At 56.1% G+C, this 25419-nt stretch overlaps 1 protein-coding gene across 10 annotated transcripts; it reads left to right on the forward strand.

Annotated features, from left to right (window-relative positions):
• Window positions 1-1995: 1995 nt before the first annotated feature.
• Window positions 1996-24262, forward strand: IKBKE (inhibitor of nuclear factor kappa B kinase subunit epsilon). 10 transcript variants are annotated; one of them, XR_009562813.2, is made up of 24 exons: window positions 1996-2154; window positions 2752-2841; window positions 4490-4604; window positions 5281-5421; window positions 5788-5917; window positions 6934-7115; window positions 7587-7747; window positions 8549-8659; window positions 8957-9136; window positions 9716-9912; window positions 10031-10195; window positions 10675-10739; window positions 10830-10921; window positions 11082-11168; window positions 13487-13562; window positions 13678-13790; window positions 15653-15729; window positions 18332-18371; window positions 19102-19203; window positions 20519-20615; window positions 21361-21473; window positions 21686-21757; window positions 23453-23752; window positions 23932-24262. XR_009562813.2 is itself a non-coding variant. In XM_060293718.2 (23 exons), exons 3-23 carry the CDS (start codon window positions 4518-4520, stop codon window positions 23484-23486), a joined length of 2322 nt encoding a protein of 773 aa, XP_060149701.1. In that variant the 5' UTR covers window positions 1996-2154; window positions 2752-2841; window positions 4490-4517; the 3' UTR covers window positions 23487-24262. The 10 variants fall into 10 exon arrangements, 6 of the variants coding, with proteins under 6 accessions (XP_060149701.1, XP_060149712.1, XP_060149719.1 ...); XM_060293718.2 differs by having other exon boundaries at window positions 23453-24262; XM_060293729.2 differs by having other exon boundaries at window positions 13493-13562; window positions 23453-24262.
• The last annotated feature ends 1157 nt before the right edge of the window (window positions 24263-25419 follow it).

A 25419-nucleotide genomic window follows, 5' to 3' on the forward strand; every position in this document is an offset into this window, starting at 1 on the left:
CTGCCCAGCTCCCCTCCCTCCAAAGTCTGGTTGAGTATCTTTTCTTCTTGCAAGCCCTTCTTGGTCATCAGCTGCCCCTCCCTGCTGCAGTCCCCCTCTACCGGGCTCACAGAATCACTCCCTGCTGAAGTATATATCTCATAGCATTCACCATGCTGTCCTGAACCCCGGCTCCTGGAGGAGGGGGTGACTAGGTCTCCCCTTTGTGTCCTCGGCACACAGTGCCTGCTTCCTAGTAAATGCTGGACACACAGTCATTGCACTCCAGGGTGCTGAAGACTCTGGGAAAGAGAGCGGGCTTGATGCAGAGAGAGCAGAGTAGGGATGCTGGTGAGGACCAGGTAGGTTCGTCGGTGTGGGGGGGTGGGGAAAGTAGAGCTTTAGCCATAGGCTGGGTTAACGTTGAACATCCCACTGGCTTAAAACAACAAAGGTTGGGGGCTTCCCTGGTGGCGCAGTGGTTGAGGGTCCGCCTGCCGATGCAGGGGACACGGGTTTGTGCCCTGGTCCGGGAAGATCCCACGTGCTGCGGGGCGGCTGGGCCCGTGAGCCATGGCCGCTGAGCCTGCACGTCCGGAGCCCGTGCTCCACAGCGCGAGAGGCCACAGCAGTGAGAGGCCCGCGTACCACAAAAAAATAAAAAAAAATGAAAAGGGTTGATTTCACCAAAGCTACATGTCCCTTGTGGGCCAGCAGGGGAGCTCTGCTCTGTGGTCACTCGAGGACCCAAACTGAGAGGGCGGTCACCACATCTAACAGAATCACACTGTCACAGGGGCTGGGGGGGAGCATGGTGTCTTGCCTTAGCAATTAAATGCTTTTGGTTAAGAAATCACATGGCCCCGCCTAATCAGAGGGTGTCAAGGAAGTGGAATTCTACTGTATGCCAGGCAGGGGGAAAACTGGGAATCCTGGGTGAAGAACAAGAGGTCTAAGGGACGTTTCTCCTAGTCCTGCTGTCAGACACGGCAGGACAGCATCTCTGGGTCGCACCCAGTAGCCCTGGCTGCTTGCGAGGAGGGGGGTGGGCATCAGTAAGTGTATCTATGTGAGCACAAGGCAGTTCTCAACTGGGCTCCCCGTTCTGGTGTCACTGTACTATGGGTGGGGCTGCCAGAGGAAACCACCAGGTGTGGCCATGGGGAAGTCCCTCCAGCTTTCTATTGAAACATGGAATTTCCTGGCTTTAACCATTTCTTATCCAACTGCCATCTCGGAGCTGACCAGAGCCAGGCAGACCTCTTCAGCCTCCTGGGGAACTTGGTTTGAGGCAGTGAGTCCTGAATGGGCAGTTGACACACCTGCGTTCCAGCCCCAGCAATCTCTGAAGATCACAGACAAATTACCGAAGGTGTATGAGCCTCAGTGCCTTCTGTAAAGCACTTTCCAGTTGCCCATGCATTTCCAAATATACTGTCCCATGTCACTCACACAACCAATGGTGTCATGTTACCATTCTCATGCCTTGGGTGAGAAGACTGTCTGGCAGGGGTCGTATACTGTGCTCAAGGTCATGCTGGAGGGCAGTGCTTGCTCTTGGACCTCTGCAGGCTCACTGGGAAGATGAGTCAGATCCAACTTCTAGAACTGGCTGGTCATAGGTCCTGGACCTCCCTGAGACCCCTGGGTGTGGGAAGTTCACTTTCCCAGGCAGCTGTCTACTTGGTTAACTGGAGCAACCTGCTCTGTAGGGGCTGAGTTTGAACTTCCCTGCTCCAGTGAACCATGGCAGGTACAGAAATAGCATCCAGCGGCCCACCACAGCCACTCAGCCTCGGTGCCCGGCCTCTCTGTGGTTCAGACTCTGGGCCTGTTGCCTCCACTTGGGAGCTCAGAGCATCCTCTTTCTCCTTCCTGCCGGGGAGTAGTGGCGGCAGCCCAGCTGCCTCTGTCTCTTTAAGAGAGAGAAAGAACGAAATCAGGAAGTGAGAGAACTGAGAGCCGGCAGCGAGCTGAGCTGAGTGTCGGCCTCTGCTCCCAGTTCTCCCAGCTCCCAGGGTGGCACGCGGCCACTTCAACTGGCCCGTCTTCAGGTTCCCGGGGCCCGTGGCCACCAGGATGCTATGGGCGCTGCCCATGAATGACAACAAGCCCTGAAAGCTCGGGGGGCGTCACGCAGTCCCACAAGCCTGCATGCCCCACAGCCGAGATGGGGTGAGTCCATGGGAGGGAGGGCGTTGAATGGAGAAGCCGGGGCGCCAGGCAGCTGCAAGACAGCACTTAGCAGAGTGCCGGGGTGCTGGCCTGTCAGCAGCTGCTCTCCGGGCCGGCCCACGTCCCCTCCCTGTATCTCTCTGCGGCGGCGGCTCCTCCCTACGCCCCCAGAGGTGCCCTGTGCTCCATCTCAGGTGGGCACCCTTGCCAAGGACTGTTTGGAGGCCCATGAGAGGCAAGGAAGGAGTGGCGTAGAGGAGAGCTGCAGTCTACCTACGATGCTCCCTTCCGGAGCTCTGCTTCCCAACACCCGAAGCCAGCCTTCAGCTCCGCCTCTGTACTGTTCTTCTGCCTGGCTTCTTCTCGTGCCTGCCCTCACCTCTCCTGGGGTCCTTCCCACTGGCCCAGGTCCTGGGGGTGGGAGTGGCGAGGAGAGTCTCCTGGAGCTGGGGAATTGGGCTGGAAACCCCCAGCTCTGTGGGAGAGGTTGACAAACAGGAAAGGGTTAAAGGGCTGGGGCCGGGGGCCTTTGACGGAGGCTGAGAATCAAACGGCGCCCAGGGGTGCCTCTCATCCGCCTTCCTCTTTCCGGTGTAGCTCAGCTCCTGGACTTGCCACAGACAGAAAGCATAACACACACTTGCTGGGGAGAGTCTTTGCCTGATCGGGGGCTGCTCAGAGCACAGGGTAAGTGCTTTTAGGTACTGCAGAGCCTGGAGGAGGAGGAAGGTGGGTGGGACGACGGGTTCCTGGCTCCCATCCATCCAACCGCTGCTGTAGGATAGTGAGCCCTTCTGTGCACCAGCTGCTGGGCTGGGAGGCACAGAGCACGCAGACCCGGCCAGATGTGCTGCCCATCAGCTCCTAAGCATAGCCCTGGCAGGGCCAGGCGCAGAGCCCAGGGCATGCCAGCCTGTCTAGGCTCTGCCCTCTATGCCACACTGCCCATTCCTTAGACCTTCGGCTGTGCTCTACCCCAGCACCAGCCCTGGGGAGGATTTTGAAGGTGGTGAAATCTCCCCTGGCTGGGCCCTTGGCCTTGATTTCAGGATGCTCTACCTGGTTTCACAGCCCCAGGCCTGCGGGCTGATTCCTCCGCAGCCTCGGAGGGGAAAAGCTCACCAACTCATTCCTGCTCAGCTATTACATTGTCTTCATAAAGACTCAGCCCCTCAGCTGCTTCTATAAAATGCAAACACTAATACATCTTCTGAAACTGGAATTGACCTCTGATCTCTCCAAGTGGCCTCTGGCTCAAAGAATTGACCTCCTCAGGATTTCCATTTAAAAAAAACAAACAAAAAAAGATTACAGAGAGAAGGCTCAAAGCTAAGGAACAGCGAGATTCCAGGCATGGTGACCCTAGGATTGACAACCTTTAAGGTGATAGAAGAGGAAGCAGCCCTGTCTAGTTCAGCCTTATTTGAGAGTATTTAAGGGGTGGTGGCCCTTCTTATGTTCCTCCCAGCCATCCCATAAAGACCAGCCATGGCCCTATTCTTCAGAGAAGCACCGAATGTAACTTCTGAGGCTACACTCTCTGCAGCCAACTGCTTTAGAGGAACTGGCCTTTGGAGAGAAGAGGATGAGGGCAAAGATGGGAAACAGAGCTGTAGAGCGGTTTCAGATCCTTCCACAGGCTCCTGAGCTTTTCGATTTGATGGCCTCCTGCCTCTCCCACCCCCTCCACACACACACACACACACACACTCATAAGTACACACATACATCCTCACTCACACACACTCACACTCACCCACACGCTCTCTCCACAGCAGCGCTTTCTTCTCCTGAGCAGCTCTGACCTGGCCATGTTAGCTGACGGCAGCAGGAAGTGGTGGGCCCAGGCGAGCAGTGGGGAGGGGCTCCAGGCTCCTGTTGCAATCCTGGAGATTTGTGGTGACGTGGTTGACACTGTCTGACCTGGGGCTCTTGCTTCAAGCACTATTTCTGCTTCCTGGGACAATCCCAGGCCTGGATGCCAAACCCCTAGAACTCGCAGTGCCTGGGAGAAGTGACAGAGAAAGGGGTTTGTCTCCGCAGAACGACCTGTCTGGGGAGGGCGTTGACAGGGACCTGGGGAGTCGGGACAGGTAGAATGCCCTGCAGTGGGACAGGCCCCAGCTGTGGTCTGAGGGCCCAGTGGCTGTGCTTCTTTCTGGAGAAGTTACTTAACCTTTCTGTGCTTCACACTTCCCCTGCCCCCTTGCCTCTGGAATGGCCACATGGAGCCCTTCATGGGGTGGTCTTTGGCAGGGCTACTTGTCAGGCCACCAGTGTCCACCCCAGGTCAGGGGTGGAATCCTAGACCCCAGGATGTTCTTTTTCTGAGCAGAAGGTGGCCGGCCAGCTGGGAGCAAGAGATGCAGAGCACCGTCAATTACCTGTGGCACACGGATGACCTGCTGGGTCAGGGGGCCACTGCCAGTGTGTACAAGGCCCGAAACAAGGTAGGACGCAGCCCAGCCCACCCCGGCCCCCTCGCAGCCAGGAAGTCGGCCCCCAGTGGGCACGAAGGGTGGTGTGAGCTGGCTGGGCAGGGTTCTCTGACTTTGTTCTGCACCCTCTGAAGTGGAGCAGAGGTGTGGGGATCTGAAGAGGGCTCCTCGGGATGAAGCTTCTGTCGGGCACGGTTGGGGGCTGGAGAGAAAGGGATGAAGACACAAGCCAACATCTAGGGGAGGTGGCAGCAAATCTAGGGACAGCAGAGGTGGGAAGTGGGACTCGTTTGGATTTATCCTGCCTTTATTCTGACGGAGAGCTGCACTGAATACGAGACGCACGGCACTATCTTGTACTTGAGAGCTGAAGCCAGACAGAACGTTGCTGCTAAGGCCAAGGAGTATTAGCTACCACCATAGTTACTGCCAATAGCGACAGTAGCAGTAACAACAAACCATCCCCTGCAGGGTCCCAGGGGTCCCAAGCTCCTGTCATCTCCCAGTGCTGCAGGACAGGCTGTGCACCCTCTGAGGAGGGGAAGGAGCTGAGGGTGGGAGCCCCCAGCCCCAACCAGGCTGCCTTCGCTCACCCCTGGGGTTAGGCTGGCGGGAGAGGCTGAACGGAGGCCTGGGAGGGGGTGCGCTCCCAGGGCAGGGATGCCATTTATGTTATCCCCCATGGCAGAAATCCGGGGAGCTGGTTGCTGTGAAGGTCTTCAACACGGCCAGCTACCTGCGACCCCGCGAGGTGCAGGTGAGGGAGTTTGAGGTCCTGCGGAAGCTGAACCATCAGAACATCATCAAGCTCTTTGCGGTGGAGGAGACGGTGGGTCCAGTGCTTGGTCAGAGGAAGACGGTCTTGTCCTCGACTCTGACAGGCTGGGAAGGGTCAGGTCACATAATAATAGAGACTTGGGCACATGCTCATCTGCAGGTCGGCCAGAATGTTGGCCAGAGAGGGGTAAAGGGTGCCAGGGGCCTGGGGGCAAAGTAAGGATGGGGAGTGAGGCCTAATCAAAGAAGGCTTCCTGAAAAAGGTGACCTTGGGCTCAGTTTGAGGCCGAAGGAAGGAAGGCCAGCTGGAAGCGGAGACCTAGAGAAATGGGGGCTTTGGCTCTAGGGTGAGCCACCCCGTCTTGAGGAAGGGGAGAAGAAGCGCCCTCCTCCCCAAGCCTCCCTCTGTCCCCTACAGGGGGGCAGCCGGCAGAAGGTGCTGGTGATGGAGTACTGCTCCAGCGGCAGCCTGCTGAGTGTGCTGGAGAGCCCTGAGAACGCCTTTGGGCTGCCCGAGGACGAGTTCCTGGTGGTGCTGCGCTGTGTGGGTAAGCCCCTCCCTGACTCCCACCAGGGACCCCCCTCCCCACCACAGGCCAGCCACAGACCCAGCCCTCAGCAGCAGGTGAAGTCCCAGAGGGGTATGGCATTTCTGGAACAAGTATCCAAACACAGTAGAACATTGGAAGCTAAGAGGCTCCCCATTCACAGACCTGGCACAGATGCTAATGAACAGACAGAACCCAAGTGTCTGATTCCTGCTAATCAGCAGTTTAAAACTCCAATTTCAGAATAAAATTTAAAAGAGGTTGTACACCAATGTTCATAACAGCATTATTCACAATAGCCATGAGGCAAAAACAACCCAAATGTCACAGACAGCTGAATGGATAAACAAAATATGGGATATACGTATGATGGGATACTAGTCAGCCTTAGAAAGGACACATGGATGAACCTGGAAGACATTGTGCTGAGTGAAAAAAGCCAGCCACACAAGGACAACTACTATATGAGTCCTTTTATGTGAGGGACCTAGAGAGGTCAGGTCCATAGAGATAGAAAGTGGAATGTGATTGCTAGAGGCTGGGGTGGGGGGATGGGGAGTGAGTGTTTAATAGGTAGAATTTCTGTCTGGGAAGTTGACAAAGTTCTGGAGGTGGATGGTGGTGATGGTAGCACAACAATGTCAGTGCATTTAATGCCCCTGATGTGTACACTTAAAAATGGTTAAAATGTAAAGTTTATGTTAGGTATATTTTACCGCAATTAACAACAATAATAATAATTTTTAAAAAATGGTAGGGAGGAGAGTGCCCTCCTCTGGGAGACACAGCCACCATTCCTCTCAGTTTCTTAGGGAACCCCAATGGGACCTCGACACCCCACCTCCTTGGGACCCCCATCCTTTGCTCTGTGCCTGTCTCTGTTCTCCTGCTGCTCCTGTGGCCCCGGTGGCCCGTGAGTTGCCACTCTCTGTCTATGTGGATCCTTCCCCCGAGATGAGCCTTGACACTGGGCTGTCCCTGGCCAGAGCCACTAAGCAGCCTTCCCTCTGTCCCAGTGGCCGGCATGAACCACCTGCGGGAGAACGGCATCGTCCACCGAGACATCAAGCCCGGGAACATCATGCGCCTGGTCGGGGAGGAGGGGCAGAGCATCTACAAGCTGACGGACTTTGGGGCAGCCCGGGAGCTGGATGACGACGAGAAGTTCGTCTCGGTCTACGGCACCGAGGAGTACCTGGTGAGCGGGCATGGGGGACCCGCTGCCCGAGCGGAGGGCTTCCCCTGCAGCTGGCTGCCCCTCACCGTGTGACTCTCAGTGCCCCTCCAAGGGGCTCTGTCCAATCTCCCTGTGTCCAGCAGGGTTACCTCTCACCCCCTATCCCCAACCAGAACAATTTGTTCTGTTCTCTAAGGCCGAAAGGCAATGCTGCAGCCTGCCCAGGCCTCCCTGTTCAGTTGAGTCCTTGATAGGATACTCATGGAGGATGGAGCACTGGTGGTCACCTCTTCCCCCAGGGCAGAGGCTGGGGTTGGGGGGAGGGGTGCTTTGGATAAGCACATGCCACACCCATTTCTGAGATTACAAAGGAGATGCATTCTGACGGTTCTGTTTCCTCCTGAAGGTGGGAGAAGGGGGTCTGAATGGGGTGTGCTCAGGCGCTTGCCCCCTTCCCCCTCCACGACAGCTCTCTGGTTCCCCCTCCTGCAGCACCCTGACATGTATGAGCGGGCGGTGCTTCACAAGCCCCAACAGAAAGCTTTTGGGGTCGCCGTGGATCTCTGGAGCATTGGGGTGACCCTGTACCATGCGGCCACTGGCAGCCTGCCCTTCGTCCCCTTTGGAGGGCCCCGACGCAACAAGGAGATCATGTACGGTGGGCCACCGGGCAGCGGGCGAAGGGGCGGACCCCGGGCCTTCCCTTCTAGTCCCTGCTGTGTCCCCTATTCTGCCTCTGACTCCACGGTCCTCCTGGTCTGCCCCCGACGCAGGCTCCTTTTGGATCCTTGGATATCAGTCCATCAAACAAGAGGCTGAGCCCTGTCCCTTCCTGACGGGAGAACTTAGTTCAGGGCTTCCCTTGAGCACCCCCCTCCATTTGTGGCTCACCACATCTCAACTGAGGCTCCCAGAGCGACTTGGCCAAGGTTGCAGAGCCTGCCAGGGGCAAAGGGGAAGGGCAAGGACCTAGCCTCCTGATCCCAAGTCCCGGCTCCCTCATGGTTTTCTGCTATCTGATACAGAAGTAGCTGGAGACCCAGAGCAAAAGAGATTTAAAGTGGATTTGCAGGAAGGTCCATGCCCCTTCAGCTCAGGGGTCAAGCTGTGACTTGGATGGGGGCTGTCAGGGTAGCTGGACTTTGGAGGGAGGGGAGGTTGGAATAGTGAGGTGGAGGGGAGGCTACGGGGGCCGAGCGCAGTGCAGGCGCAGGTGTGGAGGCAGGTGGGCACGGATGTGTGGTGAGGGGGCAGAGGAAATGGACAGAGGAGAGCGTGGAGAACTTGACTGGGAGCATCAGGACTGCTAGCCAGACTCTCAGTTGCATTCTCAGGGTGCCTCGGGGCAGCTGGGTGACTTGCCCCAGTGCCCTGAGCCCTCCGGGCTGAGTCCATCACCCCTTGAAGTGTGGTGGGCTGGAGGCTCCTGCTGCCTTGGTCCTGTCTCCCCCCAGGTACCGGATCACCACGGAGAAGCCAGCCGGGGCCATCGCAGGCACTCAGAGGCTGGAGAACGGGCCCCTGGAGTGGAGCTACACACTCCCCATCACCTGTCAGCTGTCCATGTGAGTGGGACCCTGCGGGAGGGGCAGACACAGACCCAAGTCTGGGCCGATGTCCTTCTCTCAGCTGAGGCCTGGCCCGGCGGAGCACCCTGTGTGCTGGCAGCTTGGGTACACCACTTTCCCTTTCTAGCCCCAGTTTCTCCATCTGGATGCTGGAAGACCCTTCCAGCTCTTCCTCTGCATCCCACCCCTTGGCCCTGGCCCTTCAGGACATTCTCATGGAAGGCCCCTATTACCTACTTGAGGAGGCCAACTCCGGGCCCCGGCCCCTGACAGTCTGCATGTCCCGGGGGGCAGGGGGCTGCAGAGCCAGCTGGTGCCCATCCTGGCCAACATCCTGGAGGTGGAGCAGGCCAAGTGCTGGGGCTTCGACCAGTTCTTTGCGGAGACCAGTGACATCCTGCAGCGAGTTGTCGTCCACGTCTTCTCCTTGCCGCAGGCCGTCGTGCACCATGTCTACATCCACGCGCACAACACGTGAGCGGGCGCGAGCGAGGGCGGCGCGAGCCTTGTCTCCCCAAGCACAGGGGCGTGTCCTGGGCAGTGCTCTGTGGGCAGTTTAGATTTGGAAGCTTCTGGGTCCAATCTTACTTTGGAAAAATACTAGTTCCACCAAGTTAACGTTAAACAGGCCTCCTTGCTGCTGGACTTGAGAGATTCAGCAAACTTTATAAAGCTGATGCATTATAGATCTCCTGAGGGGTGTGTGTGTGAGTGTGTGTGTGTGTGTGTGTGTGGCCGTGCATTTCCCCAGTGTATTACTCATGGAATCCTGTATTTCTGGAGCATGCTATGGGACTAGGTGAGTTTTAATGGAAGTGTGGCAGGAAGAGATGTGAAGGCTTCTTGAGTTCTATCCCCACTTTGTCTCCATCCACTATAAGACATGAGCTCTGTCCTTCATCTCCCCGCCCTAGAGAAAAAATCACACAGTCCCTCCCTCTGAAAAGCAGAACCCAAAGTCTTAGCTGGGCTTCGGGTCACCCTGATCCTGTATCCTGCCTGCTGACATGCCCTCCCCTCCCCCTCCCCTCTCTCTGCCTCTGGTGTGTCTAGGATAGCCATCTTTCTGGAGGCCGTGTACAAGCAGACCAACGTGGCCCCCCAGCACCAGGAGTACCTCTTTGAGGGTCACCTCTGTGTCCTCGAGCCCAGCGTCTCAGCACAGCACATCGCCCACACGACAGCAAGCAGCCCCCTGACCCTGTTCAGCATGGTCAGCGAGACCCCCAAGGGGCTGGCCTTCAGGGACCGTGAGTAGGGCCACCCAGGCTTTATCTTTTCTCCTCCTCACATTCTCTTCCAAGGGGCAGGGGTTTATAATCCAGGATACTGATTCATTTTCTTGTGGGTGTTTCTTTGGGTCCCCAGGGTGTAGAAGGCAGATCTGGGTTCTAATTCTGCATACGCCTCTGAAATGCCATGTGACTCGGGCTGGTGGCCTGCCCAACCTGCTTCGCAGCGTCCAAAGATCTGGGAAAGAAACTACAATGGAAACAGGGAGATGTGGATTCAATGTGGTCTCCACAGTCTGTGGTTGGTGGGGAAGCCTCCAATAGTTTGGTTTGGAGGAAGCAGGAGCCTAAGCTGCTGGAGAGAAGAGAAGGTGGTCAGGGGTCCGAGCTTTGTCCTCCACGTTCTAGCAAAAATATCACTCCTTCTCATTTGAATGATGCCTCCTCTTCAGGGTCTCCAAGGCTGGGAGGGGAATTGACCTTGAAACCCCGGAGTGTGAGGGGTGCTTTTAGCCTATTTTCTGCTGTTGAGATGGGGCCTTGGGCATGAGGCTGTAGTTCTCCAGAGTGGACACAAGGGGGCAGTGAGGGACTGCAATTGTAAAGAAGCACATTGAGTGCCTTTAAGGCTTAGAAGGTCGGGGCTCTAGGTGAGTTGGGAAGCTTGAGGTGGCAGATAGGTGGCGAGGGCTGAGTGTGAGCTGGAAATAAGGAATGATGAGCTCAGACCTCATCCGGGGCCGGACAGGCAGCCCCCTCAGACCAGGTCTTTATCTGCAGCTGCTCTGGACATCCCCAAGTTTGTCCCCAAAGTGGACCTGCAGTCAGATTACAACACGGCCAAGGTGAGGGGTTGCCCCCAGGTGGCAGGGAGGGGGTAGTTCATGCAGGGGTTCGGGGTACGGGACCTGACCCTGCCCACCTCTGTGTTTCAGGGTGTGTTGGGTGCCGGCTACCAGGCCCTGCGGCTGGCACAGGCCTTGCTGACAGGACAGGAGCTGATGCTTCGGGGGCTGCACTGGTTCGTGTGAGTACCCCCAAGGGCTGGGTGGGGAGGGCAAGGAGGGTGGGCAGGGTAGGACAGGCAACCCAGACCCCTTCCAACACCGCCCTGGGGCTGTGCCTCTGGGCACAGTGCCCTCAGTCCCCTGGGAGAAAGCAGCTCTGACTCAGGCTCCCCTTGGCAGGGAGGTACTCCAGGCCACGTGCAGGCGGACGCTGGAGGTCACGAGGATGGCCCTCCTCTTCCTCAGCAGCAGCCTCGGCACTGAGAGGTGGGTGTTCCGTCCAGGGTGGGGGCCGCGGCCGGCATGAGCCCCGCTCAGACCCATCAGCCCTTCTCTCTGTCTGTTCCTCACCCCAATCTTTCCAACAATGCCCCTTGTCCCCTCCCACCCAGAGCTCCCGACTTCCCTGCCATGCTAGAACGGAGAGGGCGCTCCCGCCCCATCCCTGCCCCCACCAGCCAGTCCCTCACCTCAGGGGGCCGGACCTGTGAGGGCACTGCCCCGCCAGGTACCAAGGCAGCCTCCCTGCCCCAGGAAGGGGCCTCTGTCCTACCAGTCCCCCCTCTGAAGATTTAAACTGCTCACCTGCACCAGGCCCTGGAGAGGGCTCTGGGAGAAGCACTCACACTCACACACGGTCCCCTGGACTTGACAGGATGGAGACCTAGGCGGTCTCATCCTCCACACACCTCCTCCTGCTTCCTCTGGGCCTGAAACTGTCCCCGCCTCCCGGGATCCCCTTCCCCAGTCCTTGGAAATCCACACCCTCCACTCCTCTGACTTGGGCTAATTAGGCGTGGTGGGTTACAGAAAGGGAGAGACTGGGGAGGAGGACATCAAGCTGGAGGGTCTGGAGATAAGCAGGAAGACTCCACCGGCCAGCGCGCTGCTGAGAAGGCGGCAGGGGCTACGGTACAGGTGAGAGGTGGGAGCCCTGTGGCCCAGGGAAGCTGATGGTGGCTGGAGCCTCTCCCGGTGACAGGTGGTGGCAGAAGAGCAGAGACTGTGCCAAACAGGCCCGGTGTCCTACCTGTCACGTCCCACAGCCCTTGTCCTCAGGAAGGTCCTGGGAGTTTCCCAGGAGCAGGGTGACTCACTGCAGACTTGCCCTCCACCTGGCGCTCGGCAGCAGCGACACTGACCGTGGGGTAGACAGGGTGGTGGCCAGGCAGGGAGGAGAGTCTCCAGATGAGCCCCCGGCATGGCTGAGCCACCTTCAAGTGGGGACAGAGAAGAGGGGCTGCAGAGGGCAGGATCCGCCAGCAGCGCTGTGGTGGAGTCCCTCTGAGAAGACATCTGCCCAGGCACAGAGTGGGCTTCCAGGGCTGGATGTGGCCCCAGGCCTGCAGACGGCCCTGGAGGACAGCCCTTCCCCAGCATGTGCGCATGGCAGGACGGTTGGGTAAAGGGAGATGAGAGATGGGCAGACGCAGCCAGGAAGACCCGGAAGAAGGGAGGCTGTCAAGGCCAGAATGTGAGCAAATACCTGGGGTGGGAAGGCCCTATGCAGAGACGTGACTGGAGGGGTGGGGAGGTGCTGCTGAGGTTTGCTGAAGCCACAGTCATAGTGGAGAATGTCCCAGAGTGGAACTGGAGAGGGACAGAGGGAAGGGGAGAGTGCAGGCAGGTCCTAGGGTCCAGAGGAGAGGTTGGACCTTGCTAACATGACCAACAAGGATCTATTCTAGGTTCTTGAGTGAGAAAGAAATATATAGAGAGAGCATCTGGTTGTTTGCCCACCCTCCCTGGGCTGACGAGTGTGGAGAGCGACAGGCTAGCCCCAGGGCTGGAGTCCTGGGGTCTGCTGGCTGCTGTGTCTCCAGTTCTGGCTCCAAGGCCTCCTCCGAGGCGTGGTGGGTGTGGAGAGCTCAGGGTCAGGCTAGTGCCTGCTTTGAGGCCTGTTTCATTCTCCCACGAGGAAGAGCGCTGGGCCGAGGGTCAGAAGGCCCGGCCCAAGCTCTTCATTAACTCACTGTTAGCCTCAGACCATTGTCGCCTTTCCTACCTGGGCCTCTATTTTCTCATTTTCAAAATGAGGGGACTGGATGACCTCGGAGGCCTCCCAGCTCCCATGCGTCGCAATCTCATTCTTTTCTGAACATGCTCAGACCTGTCGGTTCTTCTAAGGTCCGAAGCCACTAGCTCCTCCCACAGCGGAACCTGAATTTTTTTTTTTTTTTTTTTTTCTTTGGTGGTACGCCGTCCTCTCACTGTTGTGGCCTCTCCCATTGCGGAGCGCAGGCTCAGCGGCCATGGCTCACGGGCCCAGCCGCTCCGCAGCATGTGGGAACTTCCCGGACCGGGGCACAAACCCGTGTCCCCTGCATCGGCAGGCGGACTCTCAACCACTGCGCCACCAGGGAAGCCCTACTTGCTGTTTTATAACCTGCTTTTCTCAGCTTATGATCTCTGCCCCCTCTGTGTCAAAACATTCCATCTCCTCTGTAGTACCCATCCATACTCAAATTTGGTATTCCCCCAAGTGTTCTTTTCTAGCTGTTTTCATCCCAACCAGGATCCAATCCAAGACACACGTGGTGTCTGGTTGTCATGTTCCTCACGTCGATTTTAACCCTTCCCTCGAGGTTCAGCAACGTGGCTGGGGTGCCTGAGATCCAGGAACTGAAGAGGGCCGCAGAGCTGAGGTCCAAGCTGCGGACCGTGAGTGAGGCTGGGGTTGGTGAGGGGCTGTCAGGCGTAGAGTGGGGTGTGGGGAGGCTTCCCATCGGAGCCTCCAGCTGAGGCCCCCACGGGGGTCTACCTTTGTGTCCCGCAGTTGGCTGAGGTCCTCTCCAGATGTTCCCATAACATCACAGAGACCAAGATGACCCTGAGCAACCTGAGCTCTGAGCTGATGAAGAACCGGGATCAGGTACATGCGGACAGAAGGTCTGTGAGATTTTCTTCTTGGTGGGGGGTTTGGGGGGTGCACAGAAGGCCCAGTAGCCTCTTTAGGAGTCAGCCTGCCTTCTCCCTTATCTTGGCAAGGATGCTGGGGCCTGGGGCTAGGGGTAGGGGATCCAGGAATGTACAAGAGCCTCCCATGAGACTGGCCAGAAGGAGAAAAAGATCTGGGGTCCCGCCTCCACCTGGGAGTTAGAGAGTGAATTACAAATATTAGCAGGTGCAATGGTTCTAAATAAAAGAATAATTGAGTTCCCTACCTCTTCTGAACCCTTGCTCTGCGTCAGACCCTCGAATAGGTCCTCCTACTTCTATCATTTAATCCTCAAAACAATAACGATACTACTACTCTTATGCTCCTTTTATAGGTGAGGAAGCTCACTCAGGGAGCTTAGTTTGCCCCGAGACACAAGGCAATAAATGACAAATGCCAGACGTAAGGCTCCAGGTCAGGTCTGCCTACCTCCAAAGCCTACGTGCTTGGCCTGCGCCAGGGATTTTCGAGATCTGAATCCCCAGTCTCCCTTTAAACAGACAGAAAAATCCCCAGCACCCCTGCCCTCACAGCCCGGTGTGTGGAGCCCCTGCCTCCCGCTCTGCTCTGACCTGGACGTGGTCCGGCTCCTGGAACAGCCCCACACCCCCCGCAGTCAGCGCCCTGGCAGATCCGCATGCCCGGTCCTCAGTTCTGAATTCAGAAAGCTCTGAAAACCACAGGGTGTTTCTTCGCTGTTTTGGCTGTAAAACCTGACCTCAACTGACACGAAGCCCTTCCTAGTCTTTATTTATCTCACTTAGGATGAATATTCTTTCAGCTCTCTGAAGACTGAGGGTATGTGATGAGGGAGTACTGCCCCAGACCATGCCCTCCGAGGGAATTCCACAGTATAGTGTATGTATAATGGACCACCTTTCTCAAATCAGAAGATAGTTCTGAATTTGGAATACATCTGGCTCAAGCCCTTTGGATAAAGACTGGACCTGGGGTCTTGTCCACCCCAGGTTCCAGGAGGGCAGGAGTCTGGGGTCCGCAGGGTCCTGGGAACACGCTTGGGCTGTGCCCCAAGTCCAGCTTCAGAAATAGCTGAGACAGGGTCCTGGGAGGAGCTGCAGGGAAGAAGTGGAGCTAAATAGGCCCGAGGATGAGGGATAACCCCCCACCCACAAACACCCCCAACATCTCAGACAAAGTGTTTGTATCCTGAAAAGGGGAAGGAAGAAACAATAATGACCTTAAACCCCAGGCCAAGAGGGTGGAGAGGTCATGTCCCGAATTCCCCTGCCTGCAGGCAGGACCAAAGACCTTGATTCATTCTTGTTTTAAACAAGGGTTGTTGATTCATGATTGAAGTCCCTTCTATGTACCAGGCATTGGGTATTCTCAGAAAGCATGACTTCTGCCCTTGCCAGGTGACAGAAGAGAAGTGCCTATTCTGCTCCCACACGCAGCTGCCACCGCCAGGCTCTCCTGTTTCAGGGTCCAAGGCTCCTTCCCGGAGCCTGTTCTCAAGCCCTGTTGTGTAGCAAAGGCCACTTTCCTGTCGCCTGTCCTGCTTGGCTTCTTCCTGTGTGTGTGTGTGTGTGTGTGTGTGTGTGTGTGTGTGTGTGTGAAAGCGAGAAAGAATAAACACAGGAATGAGAGGTGACTGGATGGCTAACCCGAGGGTACCTCAAACAAGTTTAGAAACAGAAGAGTCACTCCCAGATTGGCCCCCAAAACTATGGCAGTGAGGCTCCTATTGCAGGGAGACAGCTTCCCTCCTCCCACCGCCATCCCTTCCCCTCCCTCACCCTTTACCTGTGCTGTTTGATTTTTCCATCACCTGGTCCCTGTCTCGTGCCCACAGCATCCAGCAGATTCAGTGCTGTTTGGACAAGATGTATCTCATTTACAAACAGTTCAAGAAATCCAGGATGAGGCCAGGTGAGCCACAGGGAGAGCAAAACACTCCTCATGCTCTCCCCTCCCTCCCCCCTTCCTTCCCTTGGGTTAGCTGGTTGTCCCTAACACTCCATCCAGTGGCGCTGCTGGAGGCCCACTACGCGGGTGGCGCTCCGTGGTGCCCGGGTGCCACTGGTCTAGGGCAAGGTCGCTGCCTGCACCCCAGTGAGGGACGTGAAGCCTTTCCACCTTTGCCTGTTGCCACATCGGGGCTCAGCTGAGGCCTGGATGCAATAGACGTGGTGGCCTTGAAAGAGACCCCTCACCTTTGCAGGGCACTTTACAGTTTAAGGAGTGTTTCCCTATCCGTTGTGACTTCGGCTCACTGAAGTGTTAGTCAGGCTTTCCAGAAAAGGGAGGATCGGGAGAAATACCATGGAGTCATGAGTCCAGGCACTTGGCCTGCATTATCTACGGAGCCTCACTAAGACCTTCTGGGCAGGGGCAGCTCATTTACAGGCCCAGGGATGGGAAGCTTCTCGCCCATCATGGGCTAGGGGAGGGTCGAACCCAGGGCTGGGGCTGATGGCAGCGGGGGTTGTGGGGGGAGCCTGGGGAGGCTCCAGGTGACTCTCGGGGTTGGGGAGCTAACACTCCAGGAACCGACCACCGACACTCTCGCCCACCCATGCCCCCCAGCATTTCCTAATGTGCAGGAAATCCATACTTGAGGGCTTGCGCCTGACTGCAAATTCTCTTCTGTCCCTAGGATTATCTAAAAAGCCCTGTCCCATAGGAATACAATGCCAGGCACATTTGTAATTTTAAGTTTGCTAGTAGCCAAAATTTAAAAAGTAGAAAGAAACAGGTGAAATTTATTTGAATAACATATTTGATACAATGCAATATATTCAAGTTGTCATTTCAGCGTGTAATCAATAGAAACAATTATTAAAGAGATACTTTACATTCTCTTTGGTGCTAAGTCTTCACAATCCCACGTGTGTTTTACACTCATTGGCCATCTCTACTTGGAAGCTCATTTTTTAACAAAATGAAATGTACTCTTACCAAAATAATAAAGCTGTGTTTGATGGGGAAGAAACATTGTACACTGCTTCAGTTTTTAAATTTAGTCGAATTCATTCAATTAAAATTAAAAATTCAGGTGAGCAGTCACATTAGCCGTACTGGCCACATTGCAAGTTCTCAGCCGCCACACGACCACCGCATTGGACGTGCAGATTCTAGAAGATGGGAAACTCAGTCCCGCCTCTGGATCTGACCTTGGAGGGGGAGCATCACAGGAGACAGGAGAACTGAGACTCCCATGTTCCCTGAAACCAGGGGGACCTTGGGCTCAAGAAGCTGGCCTAACACCCAGTTGGCCACCTTTGCTGTGATTTTAGGAGACCTTCAGAGGCTCTTCTGCCTCCGTCACTGGGATTCCGTCATCCTGTGACCATGACACTTCTGAGCGCCTCCCATGTGCTGGGCACAGTCCGATGGGCTTTGCATGTTCTTAATTTATTTAATGCTCTAGACACTGTTACCCTCCCCGTTTTATAGATGAGGAAACTGAGACACAGGAAGGTTAAGTAACCCAAGCAACCTAGGTCCAGGTGCTTTAAACCACCCCACTTTACAGCCTCAAAAAGAGTTTGATTTGTACTGGTTTGCAAGAGTCCTTTATTAAAGTTAAAAATGAACCGGGAAGAATAACACTTAACCGCCAACACTTGGGGTGTGGAAAGATGCCATTCTGGAAAATGCTCCATCGTTTTCAGGGCACTTTCTCACTTTACCCTCACACCCATCCTGTGTGTTACATGTGATGAATGAGGCAAAAATCACTTGCCTATAGCCTCCCGCTAAGAGGAGGCAGAGCTGGGCCTCATCCCAGATCAGTCGCTTGGACTTCGTAAGTCAGCTGGCTGAGCGCAGGGCCCAGGACCAAGAGGCCAGGGAGGTGATTCTGCTATTAGGGGAGTGGTGGGGGCAGGCAGCAAGGTGAATCTCCTCATCGCTTCATCTTGGCCTTCAGAGGCCATTCCCCTGAAGCCCAGGAGGGGGCAGCATCTCCCTAGCGCAGAGAGCATCAGGAAGCTGCCAAGGTAGTGAAAACTTCAGCCCTACTGGCAAAAGTTCTCCTTCTGGCAGAAGTGGCTGGGCTGAAAAGCGGAGGTCGAGGGTGGTGGCCTGGCTTATCCAGCGCATTGCTGCAGAGCCCAGGTGGCTCTGCCTGCAGCCTGAGTATTCAGGGATGGGGTCAATAGGCTGTAGGCATCAGCCACGCTGGGAAGGGGATTGGATGAGGGGTCAGGGCTGACCACACATCCTTCAAGCCCCGTCTCATCCACCACTGTCCACCTGAAGTGTTCCCCGAGCACCCATCCCTCCACTCCCTACCTCCACTCCCTCCACTGCGGGCTTGCCTGGCCCAGGTGGACCCCTACCTGGTCATAATGCAGTGTCTTGGGTGCTTGTTTCCCTCCGTTTGTCCTTCCTGGTTCCGCTGGGCTGTGAGCTCCGTGGAGCAGGGCCCAGGCTGCTGCCTTCGCTTTGCAGTTGTTGCCAACCCTTGCGCCATTCAGTTCTGTTGACTGCTTGAATAGGTGACCTTGGCCCTGTCTGTTTCCTTCAGGGCTTGGCTACAACGAGGAGCAGATTCACAAGCTGGATAAGTGAGTGCCTGTCCCCCTGGCAGGCGGGTGAGCAGGAGGGTGGGCATCACCAGGGCAGAGCGAGTCTTTGTGCCAGACAAGAGGTGGTAAAGGGCCCTGAGCCCAGGCCACAGCTGGGCAGGAGGAAAGGGGCTGACTGCCTCTGGGGAAGGTTGTCTGGGGCCAGGGGAGGGTGGTTTCTCAGCAGCAGTCGTGATGGAACTGGACTGACTTCTGCTATGAACACGATTGTTTGAAGGATTTCCTTCCTTAGGTGTCCTCGCTGACTTACCACCTACTACTTTCTACTTCTGGCCTCTGCCTGGACTCTCCTTTGGGCTTCCCTCTGCTTCTCTGTCTCCTGGACACTCTATTCTTCCAGGAAGTCCTCCATGATTTTATGCTTTTTGGGGGACTCACTCCCCCAGTTCTGCCCCCACCCCTGACTCCACACACACACACACACACACACACACACGACCATCTCTCCTTTCCTCTGGGGGCTGAGCTCAAGAGCGTGTGTGTTCCCTGAGGTCCACTGTCCTTCTCCCACATCCCTCTGTTGGAGTTGCTTTGTGCCAGCCACTCTGCTCGCCATGATGCACATTAAGTGGGATGGGCGCCTTGGGAGAGGCGGCCCTGCTGTGGAGCCAGGGGCTGGACATTTGGATGATGAAGACCCAGGGTTGCTAGGTTTGTGCTCAGGTGGCTCTGGCTTCTCATCTCTGTGCCTCTGTTTCTGTCTTTTCAGGGTGAATTTTAGTCATTTAGCCAAAAGGCTCCTGCAGGTGTTCCAGGAGGAGCGTGTGCAGAAGTACCAGGCATCCCTGGTCACGCATGGCAAGAGAATGAGGTAACATTGGCCCTCACTCTTGAACTCATGGTCCCCAGGGCCCTCCTGGCCTGGCCCTTCCTGGCTTCAGACAGCCCTGGGCTTTGCAGAGCCCCGACTGAGAGGGAGGTGGTAGTAAAGAACAAAAGCGAAAAAAAAAAAAAGGGGGGGGTGGTTTTTTGGCCCCGGGTGGACCAGGTAGGATGCTGGGTGATTTCTATACATTAACTCATTTAATCCCGCAATGTCTACCCTATGCAGTGGATACTATCACCCCATTTCACAGATGAGGAAACTGAGGCTCAGAGAACAGGTTGCTTCCTTAATACGACACCGCTAGTAAATAGCAGACCCAGGACTGGCACATGGGTATGACTGCCTCTAAAATCTAGATTCTTTCCATGTCCCAGGTGGTTGTGTTCAGAAGCCCCCTCTCTGGGGAAAACACAAGATCCCTCTGGGATGAGGACAAGTGGCCTGGGAAGCAGGGGCAGGCAGAGGCCCTTATGTAGAACCCCCCTTGCACACTGTCCCTTATAGGAGTTTTGGCTTCTGCCTCTCAGACAAGCGCCTTCCCCCTTCCCCTCCTGAGACAAGAGGACAGTTTCCCAGGTGCTGCTGGTTCTGTGGCCCACGTGACCTGTGGGCTTATTATGGGGCTGAGACTCAGACACTCACCTACCCTTACATTAAAATACCGTTTCCATCTCCCCCAGCCAAGCCACCCCAAATTCTGACTTAATTGGTCTGGAGTAGGGCTTGGATGGCAGTATTTAAATGCTCCTTGTGTGATTCTAATGTGTAACCAGAGTTGAGGATCGACCACTGGTCGAACCCCTCCAGGACTTGGTGTATGTTTTGTGCCGTGGGGCAGTGTTCTTCCTCTCTCCCTCCACTTAGAGAGAGAAGAGAATTCATAACAGAGTCTTCACTTTGATCTGCTCTGGAAATGGGAACGTGGGCAGTTCCCGTTTTAAGTGTGCCAGTGCAGGCGGTCCCTGCCTCTCCAGAGCCTGAGCCGGGCCCTTGCTCACCCTCGCTGGCTTGTGTGGCCCGGCCTGACACAGGTGTATTCGCAGCTCCCACTGTGGTTCCGCCAGGACCCTCACTAGCCCCGGTCAGAGTGCTCATCAGCATCCTTACCTGGGACAGGTGAGGGCTGAGGGCACAGCTGGAAGGGCAGAGGCAGCGAGGGGGGCCAGTGCCTGGCACCCACCAGCTCCAGCCTCTGCCGCCTGGAAAACCTCTCCTCCGTGTCTGTGTGGTGACCGAACTGCTGGGGGGGCCCCGGTGAGAGTGAGTAGGCCAGGCTCTGACATTTCTCTGCTCTCTTGAGGGTGGTGCATGAGACCAGGAACCACCTGCGCCTGGTGGGCTGCTCCGTGGCCGCCTGTAACACAGAAGCCCAGGGAGCCCAGGAGAGCCTCAGCAAGGTGGGGAGCTTCGGGGCCCCGGGGCTACTGAGGAGAACTGGACCAGTCGGGCACCTGGAGGGCATCCGGGCCATTCCCCTGCCTCGGGGCAGAGCTGCCCTTGACCAAGTCCAAACACTCTGGTGTGGATGGGAGGTCTCTGATCCACCAGTGTGGACGGCAGTTCCTAGTGTTCTCAGACTGAAGGCCACTCGCTGCAAGGGCAGAGGCTCCAAAATGCTGAGACATCTCCCTCTCTGCCCTGTGCAGCCTGGGAGGCTCACTGAGGGGGGCGATATGAACGCTCCTTGTCTTCTGATCCGCTCTCCTAGAAGAGACCAACTCAGGCCGCTCTGAGAAGCCACTTGCTTTGCCATCAGGGACAGAGAAGGGCTGTTCTTCAAGGAGCAAGGCCCACATGCTCTTCCCCAGCCCCTAGCACAGGGCACATTCTTTCCGAGATGGTGCTGGGCTGCCCCCACCCCTTCTCTGCAGCTCCTGGCTCCAACTGTGTCATGACAGGTGCAGGTCAGACACAAACAGGAGCTTGGCAGTCTGCACCCCTAAACACAAGCGCACACAGTGATGGTGCTTGTGCCAGCTGTGCTCCCAGGATGAGAAGGAGGGGCTTGTGGGAAATTCCTGACACTCCAGGGATGCGGGCTGGGGGCCATTGTATCACGGATTTCTTACCCCTCCCCACACCTCCGCTGCCCTCCACACATGAGCTGGCTTATCCTTTCTGACTAACGTGTGGTTCTTTCAGATCCTTGACTGGCTATCTCACCAGCTCCTGCAGGACAGAACAAAGGGGGCTCAGGCCTCACCACCCACTACAGCTCCTTATCCTAGCCCTGCACTAAAGGACCTGGTTCTCCAGTAAGTGCCAGAGAGAGGGGTGTGTGCTTGTGTGTGTGTGTGTGTGTGTGTGTGTGTGTGTGTGTGTTAGGGGCTTCGCCTCTTGCCAGGCCCGGGAGGCAGGAATGAGGCTCGCTGGGGCTGTGGAGGAAGGGGGGCCTCCCTGGAAGGTGTCTGGGCAGAGCGACTTGGGCCTTAGCCACCACCGCCTCTCTTGCCTCTGCCTTGGACAGCATGCAAGAGCTCTGCAAGGAGATGAAGGTGCTGGCGTCTGACCTCCAGGACAACAACCGCGTCATCGAAGGGTGAGACCCCGCTGTGCGGGCAGTGGGGAGGCTGGGCCCTCAGACTGCCCTCGCCCCTGGGGCACAGGCCCCGTGCATCCCCGAGCAGGCTTGATGACGGGGGCCCATATTCCAGTCACAGCAGAGCCTTGTGCACAGGTGAGTCGGTGTCCTCACCAGGTGTAGGCTTTCACCGTAGTCTGGAGGATATGCGCCTCGGTGCAGTCAGAGATGGGGGCTGGGAGGCACGTGGATTTGCGGCTGTGTCCAGCTCTCTGTGAACATGGACTCTGCCTCACGCCCCATGCAAACCGGCTCCTGTCACCTTTACGACCATCCTCAGAATGGTGATGAACCAGGAAACGCAGCACAGAGCTGGGGAGAACTGCGCGGGGCTGCAGGCCCAGTGTTAGAGACTCTGCATCATCACCTGATCGAGTCCCTTCCTTGAGGGGCAGGGGGGAGTGGGCAGGTACTGGGGAAGATGCTGGCGGATGCAGCAGGGCTCAGCCTTTTGGCTTTTGTACACCAGTAAAATTCACAAAAGAAAACTGGAAAATAACAGAGTGACCAACTTCTCATATTACCCAGTAAGCAGAATTGAAAGGGAAAAATCCATGCCATCTAGAAGTCCCCCTTTATAAGGTGCATTTTAACACCAAAGAGAAGGAAGAATACAATCTCAGAATCAAGGATGGTCCTCGCCCTGAAAGTCAGCCCTGCTTACACATATATACGCTCACGCGTGCGTGCACGCACCTCCCACGTCCTCCCCATCATCCTTATGTCTGTCACTTCCCCGTTTGGGAACCAGGGGCACGGTGGAAAGAGTCTGCAGAGATTCCAATGGGGTTTGACCCTGACTCTGCTTCTTACAAACTGTGTGACCCTGGGAGGTTTGTTTGGCTCTGAGCTGAAAAATAGGCATAGTGATTCCTACCTCATTGTGTTAATGCAGGGATTAAACAGGATGAGATATGCAATGTGCTGGGGTGGGGAGGGTGCCCAGAAGGGGGACTCACCAAATGGTAGGTGTTCCCCAGAGGTCACGCCAGTCTGGGGTGCCAGAATTGGGGCCAGGAGGTAGGGAAGCCAGGAGCAGAGCTCATGGTTGTTCCTGGAGTTTCAGAGGGTCCTTGGGTTGAGGACATCCCACGTTCCATTCCAGCAAGGGGAGAACCCATCCTCTTAAATGTCTGCAAAGAGGAAATTTGACAGCTTCTTAGAAAAACTTTCCAAATTAGCCCTCAGGGGCAGGAAGTTATAATTTTAGTGCTGACATAAATTTCTCTCGCTGTGATATGTAGTCTATTTACAGATAGCTCAAAATTTTATTTTAGTGAATTTTTGCTTCCTTGTTCAGAGCTGTAACCAAAGAGCCTAAAGAAACAATCTGAATTCCTTTTCCCCTCCTCTTAACCCTTGGCTGCATTGGAGTCACCAAGGGAGCTTTTAAAAGTACAGATGCCTAGGTCTTGTCCCCAGAGACTCTAGGTGCGGCTTGGATTTGGGGATTTTTATAAGCTTTCCAGATGATTCTAACGTGTAGTCAGGGATGGGAACCAGAGAGTTCCTGTCGGTGGACACAGATGCTACAAGAGGAGAGCTGAGGATTCGAATGGCTTGGTGTTCTGGAAGTTGATTGTGTTGGGCCCTGGAGTATGGTCGGCAGGCTTCTCTACCTGGGCGGAAGTTAACCTGAGCCTCTCTTTACAGGTTAAGTAGGGTCCCATCGGCTCCTGACATCTGAACTCTGGGGGGTGCACGAGGAATCCTGAAGCATTAGAATCGTTCAGACACTGCTCTCCTGCCTGCACTGGGGGACCCAACACAGGACGATACCTGGTCACATCTCATCAGCCTACCTCTCTCCTGCCTGACGGCCAGGAGATTTTGCCAGCATTACCTTCCACTGCCTCTCTTCGGGAAGCAGCACAGCAGGACGTGGGGCACCAGGCCATCTCTGGATCCTGGCCCCACTGCCCAGGCTGACCTTTGAATCTTACGTGGAATCAGGTACAGCTCCTCTGTTGCCCTGGCCTGTATAGCTGAACCTGGCCGGGCTGTGGGGAGAAGAGGCTCCGAAAGCCGCTCCCTCCCACCCCCTCTGGTTTACGGGGCTTTACTCCTCAGGGAACAGAAGAGGAGGCCTCCTGGGGTCAAACGACCTCATCTCAGTCTTCCTTCCTCTTAAGGTGTTCTACACTGAACACACAGCCCTCTCCCTGCTCCCACGATATCTGAGGGTTACCACACGTGGCCCCAGGCATGACAGAGCCCAAGTTCCCTTCTCCTCTGGTCTGGCTGAGCCTAAGGCTGAGAAAGCACGTGGTCGAGGCCGGATGCCAGTGTCTCGGGGACCCTTTCCCCTGTCCCTCTGAGGCACCACCGGGTTCTGGGGTTTGTAGCCAGCAGTGTCAACAGTAGCCGTGCCAATTAGCACAGGCCCGTAAGTCCAGAGCCCTGAGGAAATCAAAGCCCGCATCTTCAAGAAGTGAAATAAACTTGACATTCCTTTCTGTTTGAGTGGCTCTCACGGGCTGCATCTGGGAGGTGGGAAGGCTCAGCTGGGTGTGCTTGGCAACCAATCAGGCACTGCACAGGGTGGGGATCTGTGAGGGGGAGGATTGGGAAATGGGGGCAGGACTGCTCGCTTCCTGATTCCTGCCTTCCTGCCTCCCCCTAGATGGGCCCTGATTTCAGAGAGGAGCCCAGGGACCATGCCCTCCTGCTGGGAGGGCTTGCCTTCCCACTCCTCTTTTTCTGCTCCCTGTCATCTGGGGAGCTCTGTGAGGGCCTGGAACTTACAGAGAAGGGTCTTTTTTTTTTTTTTTTTTTTTTTGCGGTACGCGGGCCTCTCACTGCTGTGGCCTCTCCCGTTGCGGAGCACAGGCTCCGGACGCGCAGGCTCAGCGGCCATGGCTCACGGGCCCAGCTGCTCCGCGGTATGTGGGATCTTCCCAGACAGTGTTCCCTGCATCGGCAGGCGGACTCTCAACCACTGCGCCACCAGGGAAGCCCCGGCTCTTTTTTTTTTTAACCTCAAATCCACCATCTAAATGCCTGTTCCTTTCCCCCCACCCCCCACTCCACGGTTCAAAACACAGGCTGTGTCCTTAAATATCAGGTGAGAGTAGTACTATGGGCTGTTCTGAGCAGTCCTCATTTTTCCTAGAAGCTAGAATAATGCCGGGGTGAGGCATGCAGATCTGTGCAGATGTAGTCTTTCCCCTGCAATATATCCAGCTTTCCCTTAACCAGGGCTGGACTACCCACCTAGCCTAGGGATGGGGAAAGGGTGATGCAGTGAAGTAGCCCCACCACGGGAGGGAAAAGAGTGAGAAGCCCTACTCTGTGCTTTGAAACATGAAGACACTATGCTTTACCCCCAGCTAACCCTAGAAATCCTCCCTGACAATGTTTTTGGAGCCTCCACATCCTCAGAGGCTGTTCCAATGGCCCAGCAGGGCGGAGGTGAGGAAGGCTGGGTCCTGGAGTCTGACATCCTCAGGGCTGCTTCTCTGTGGAGAGATCAGCACCCTCTAGAGACCCGGGGGAGGGTCGCTGGGTTTGCTTGCATCAGGCCTAAGTGGCTTCATGTGTGCCACTTAAGCCCAGTGGGTTCCGGTTCTGGGTTCTCAGGAGCCAGCTGTGGCTCCAATGGCCCTGGACACTGGGCCACC

Source organism: Globicephala melas, chromosome 1 (assembly GCF_963455315.2).
Source record: "Globicephala melas chromosome 1, mGloMel1.2, whole genome shotgun sequence".
Taxonomy (NCBI): Eukaryota; Metazoa; Chordata; class Mammalia; order Artiodactyla; family Delphinidae; genus Globicephala; species Globicephala melas.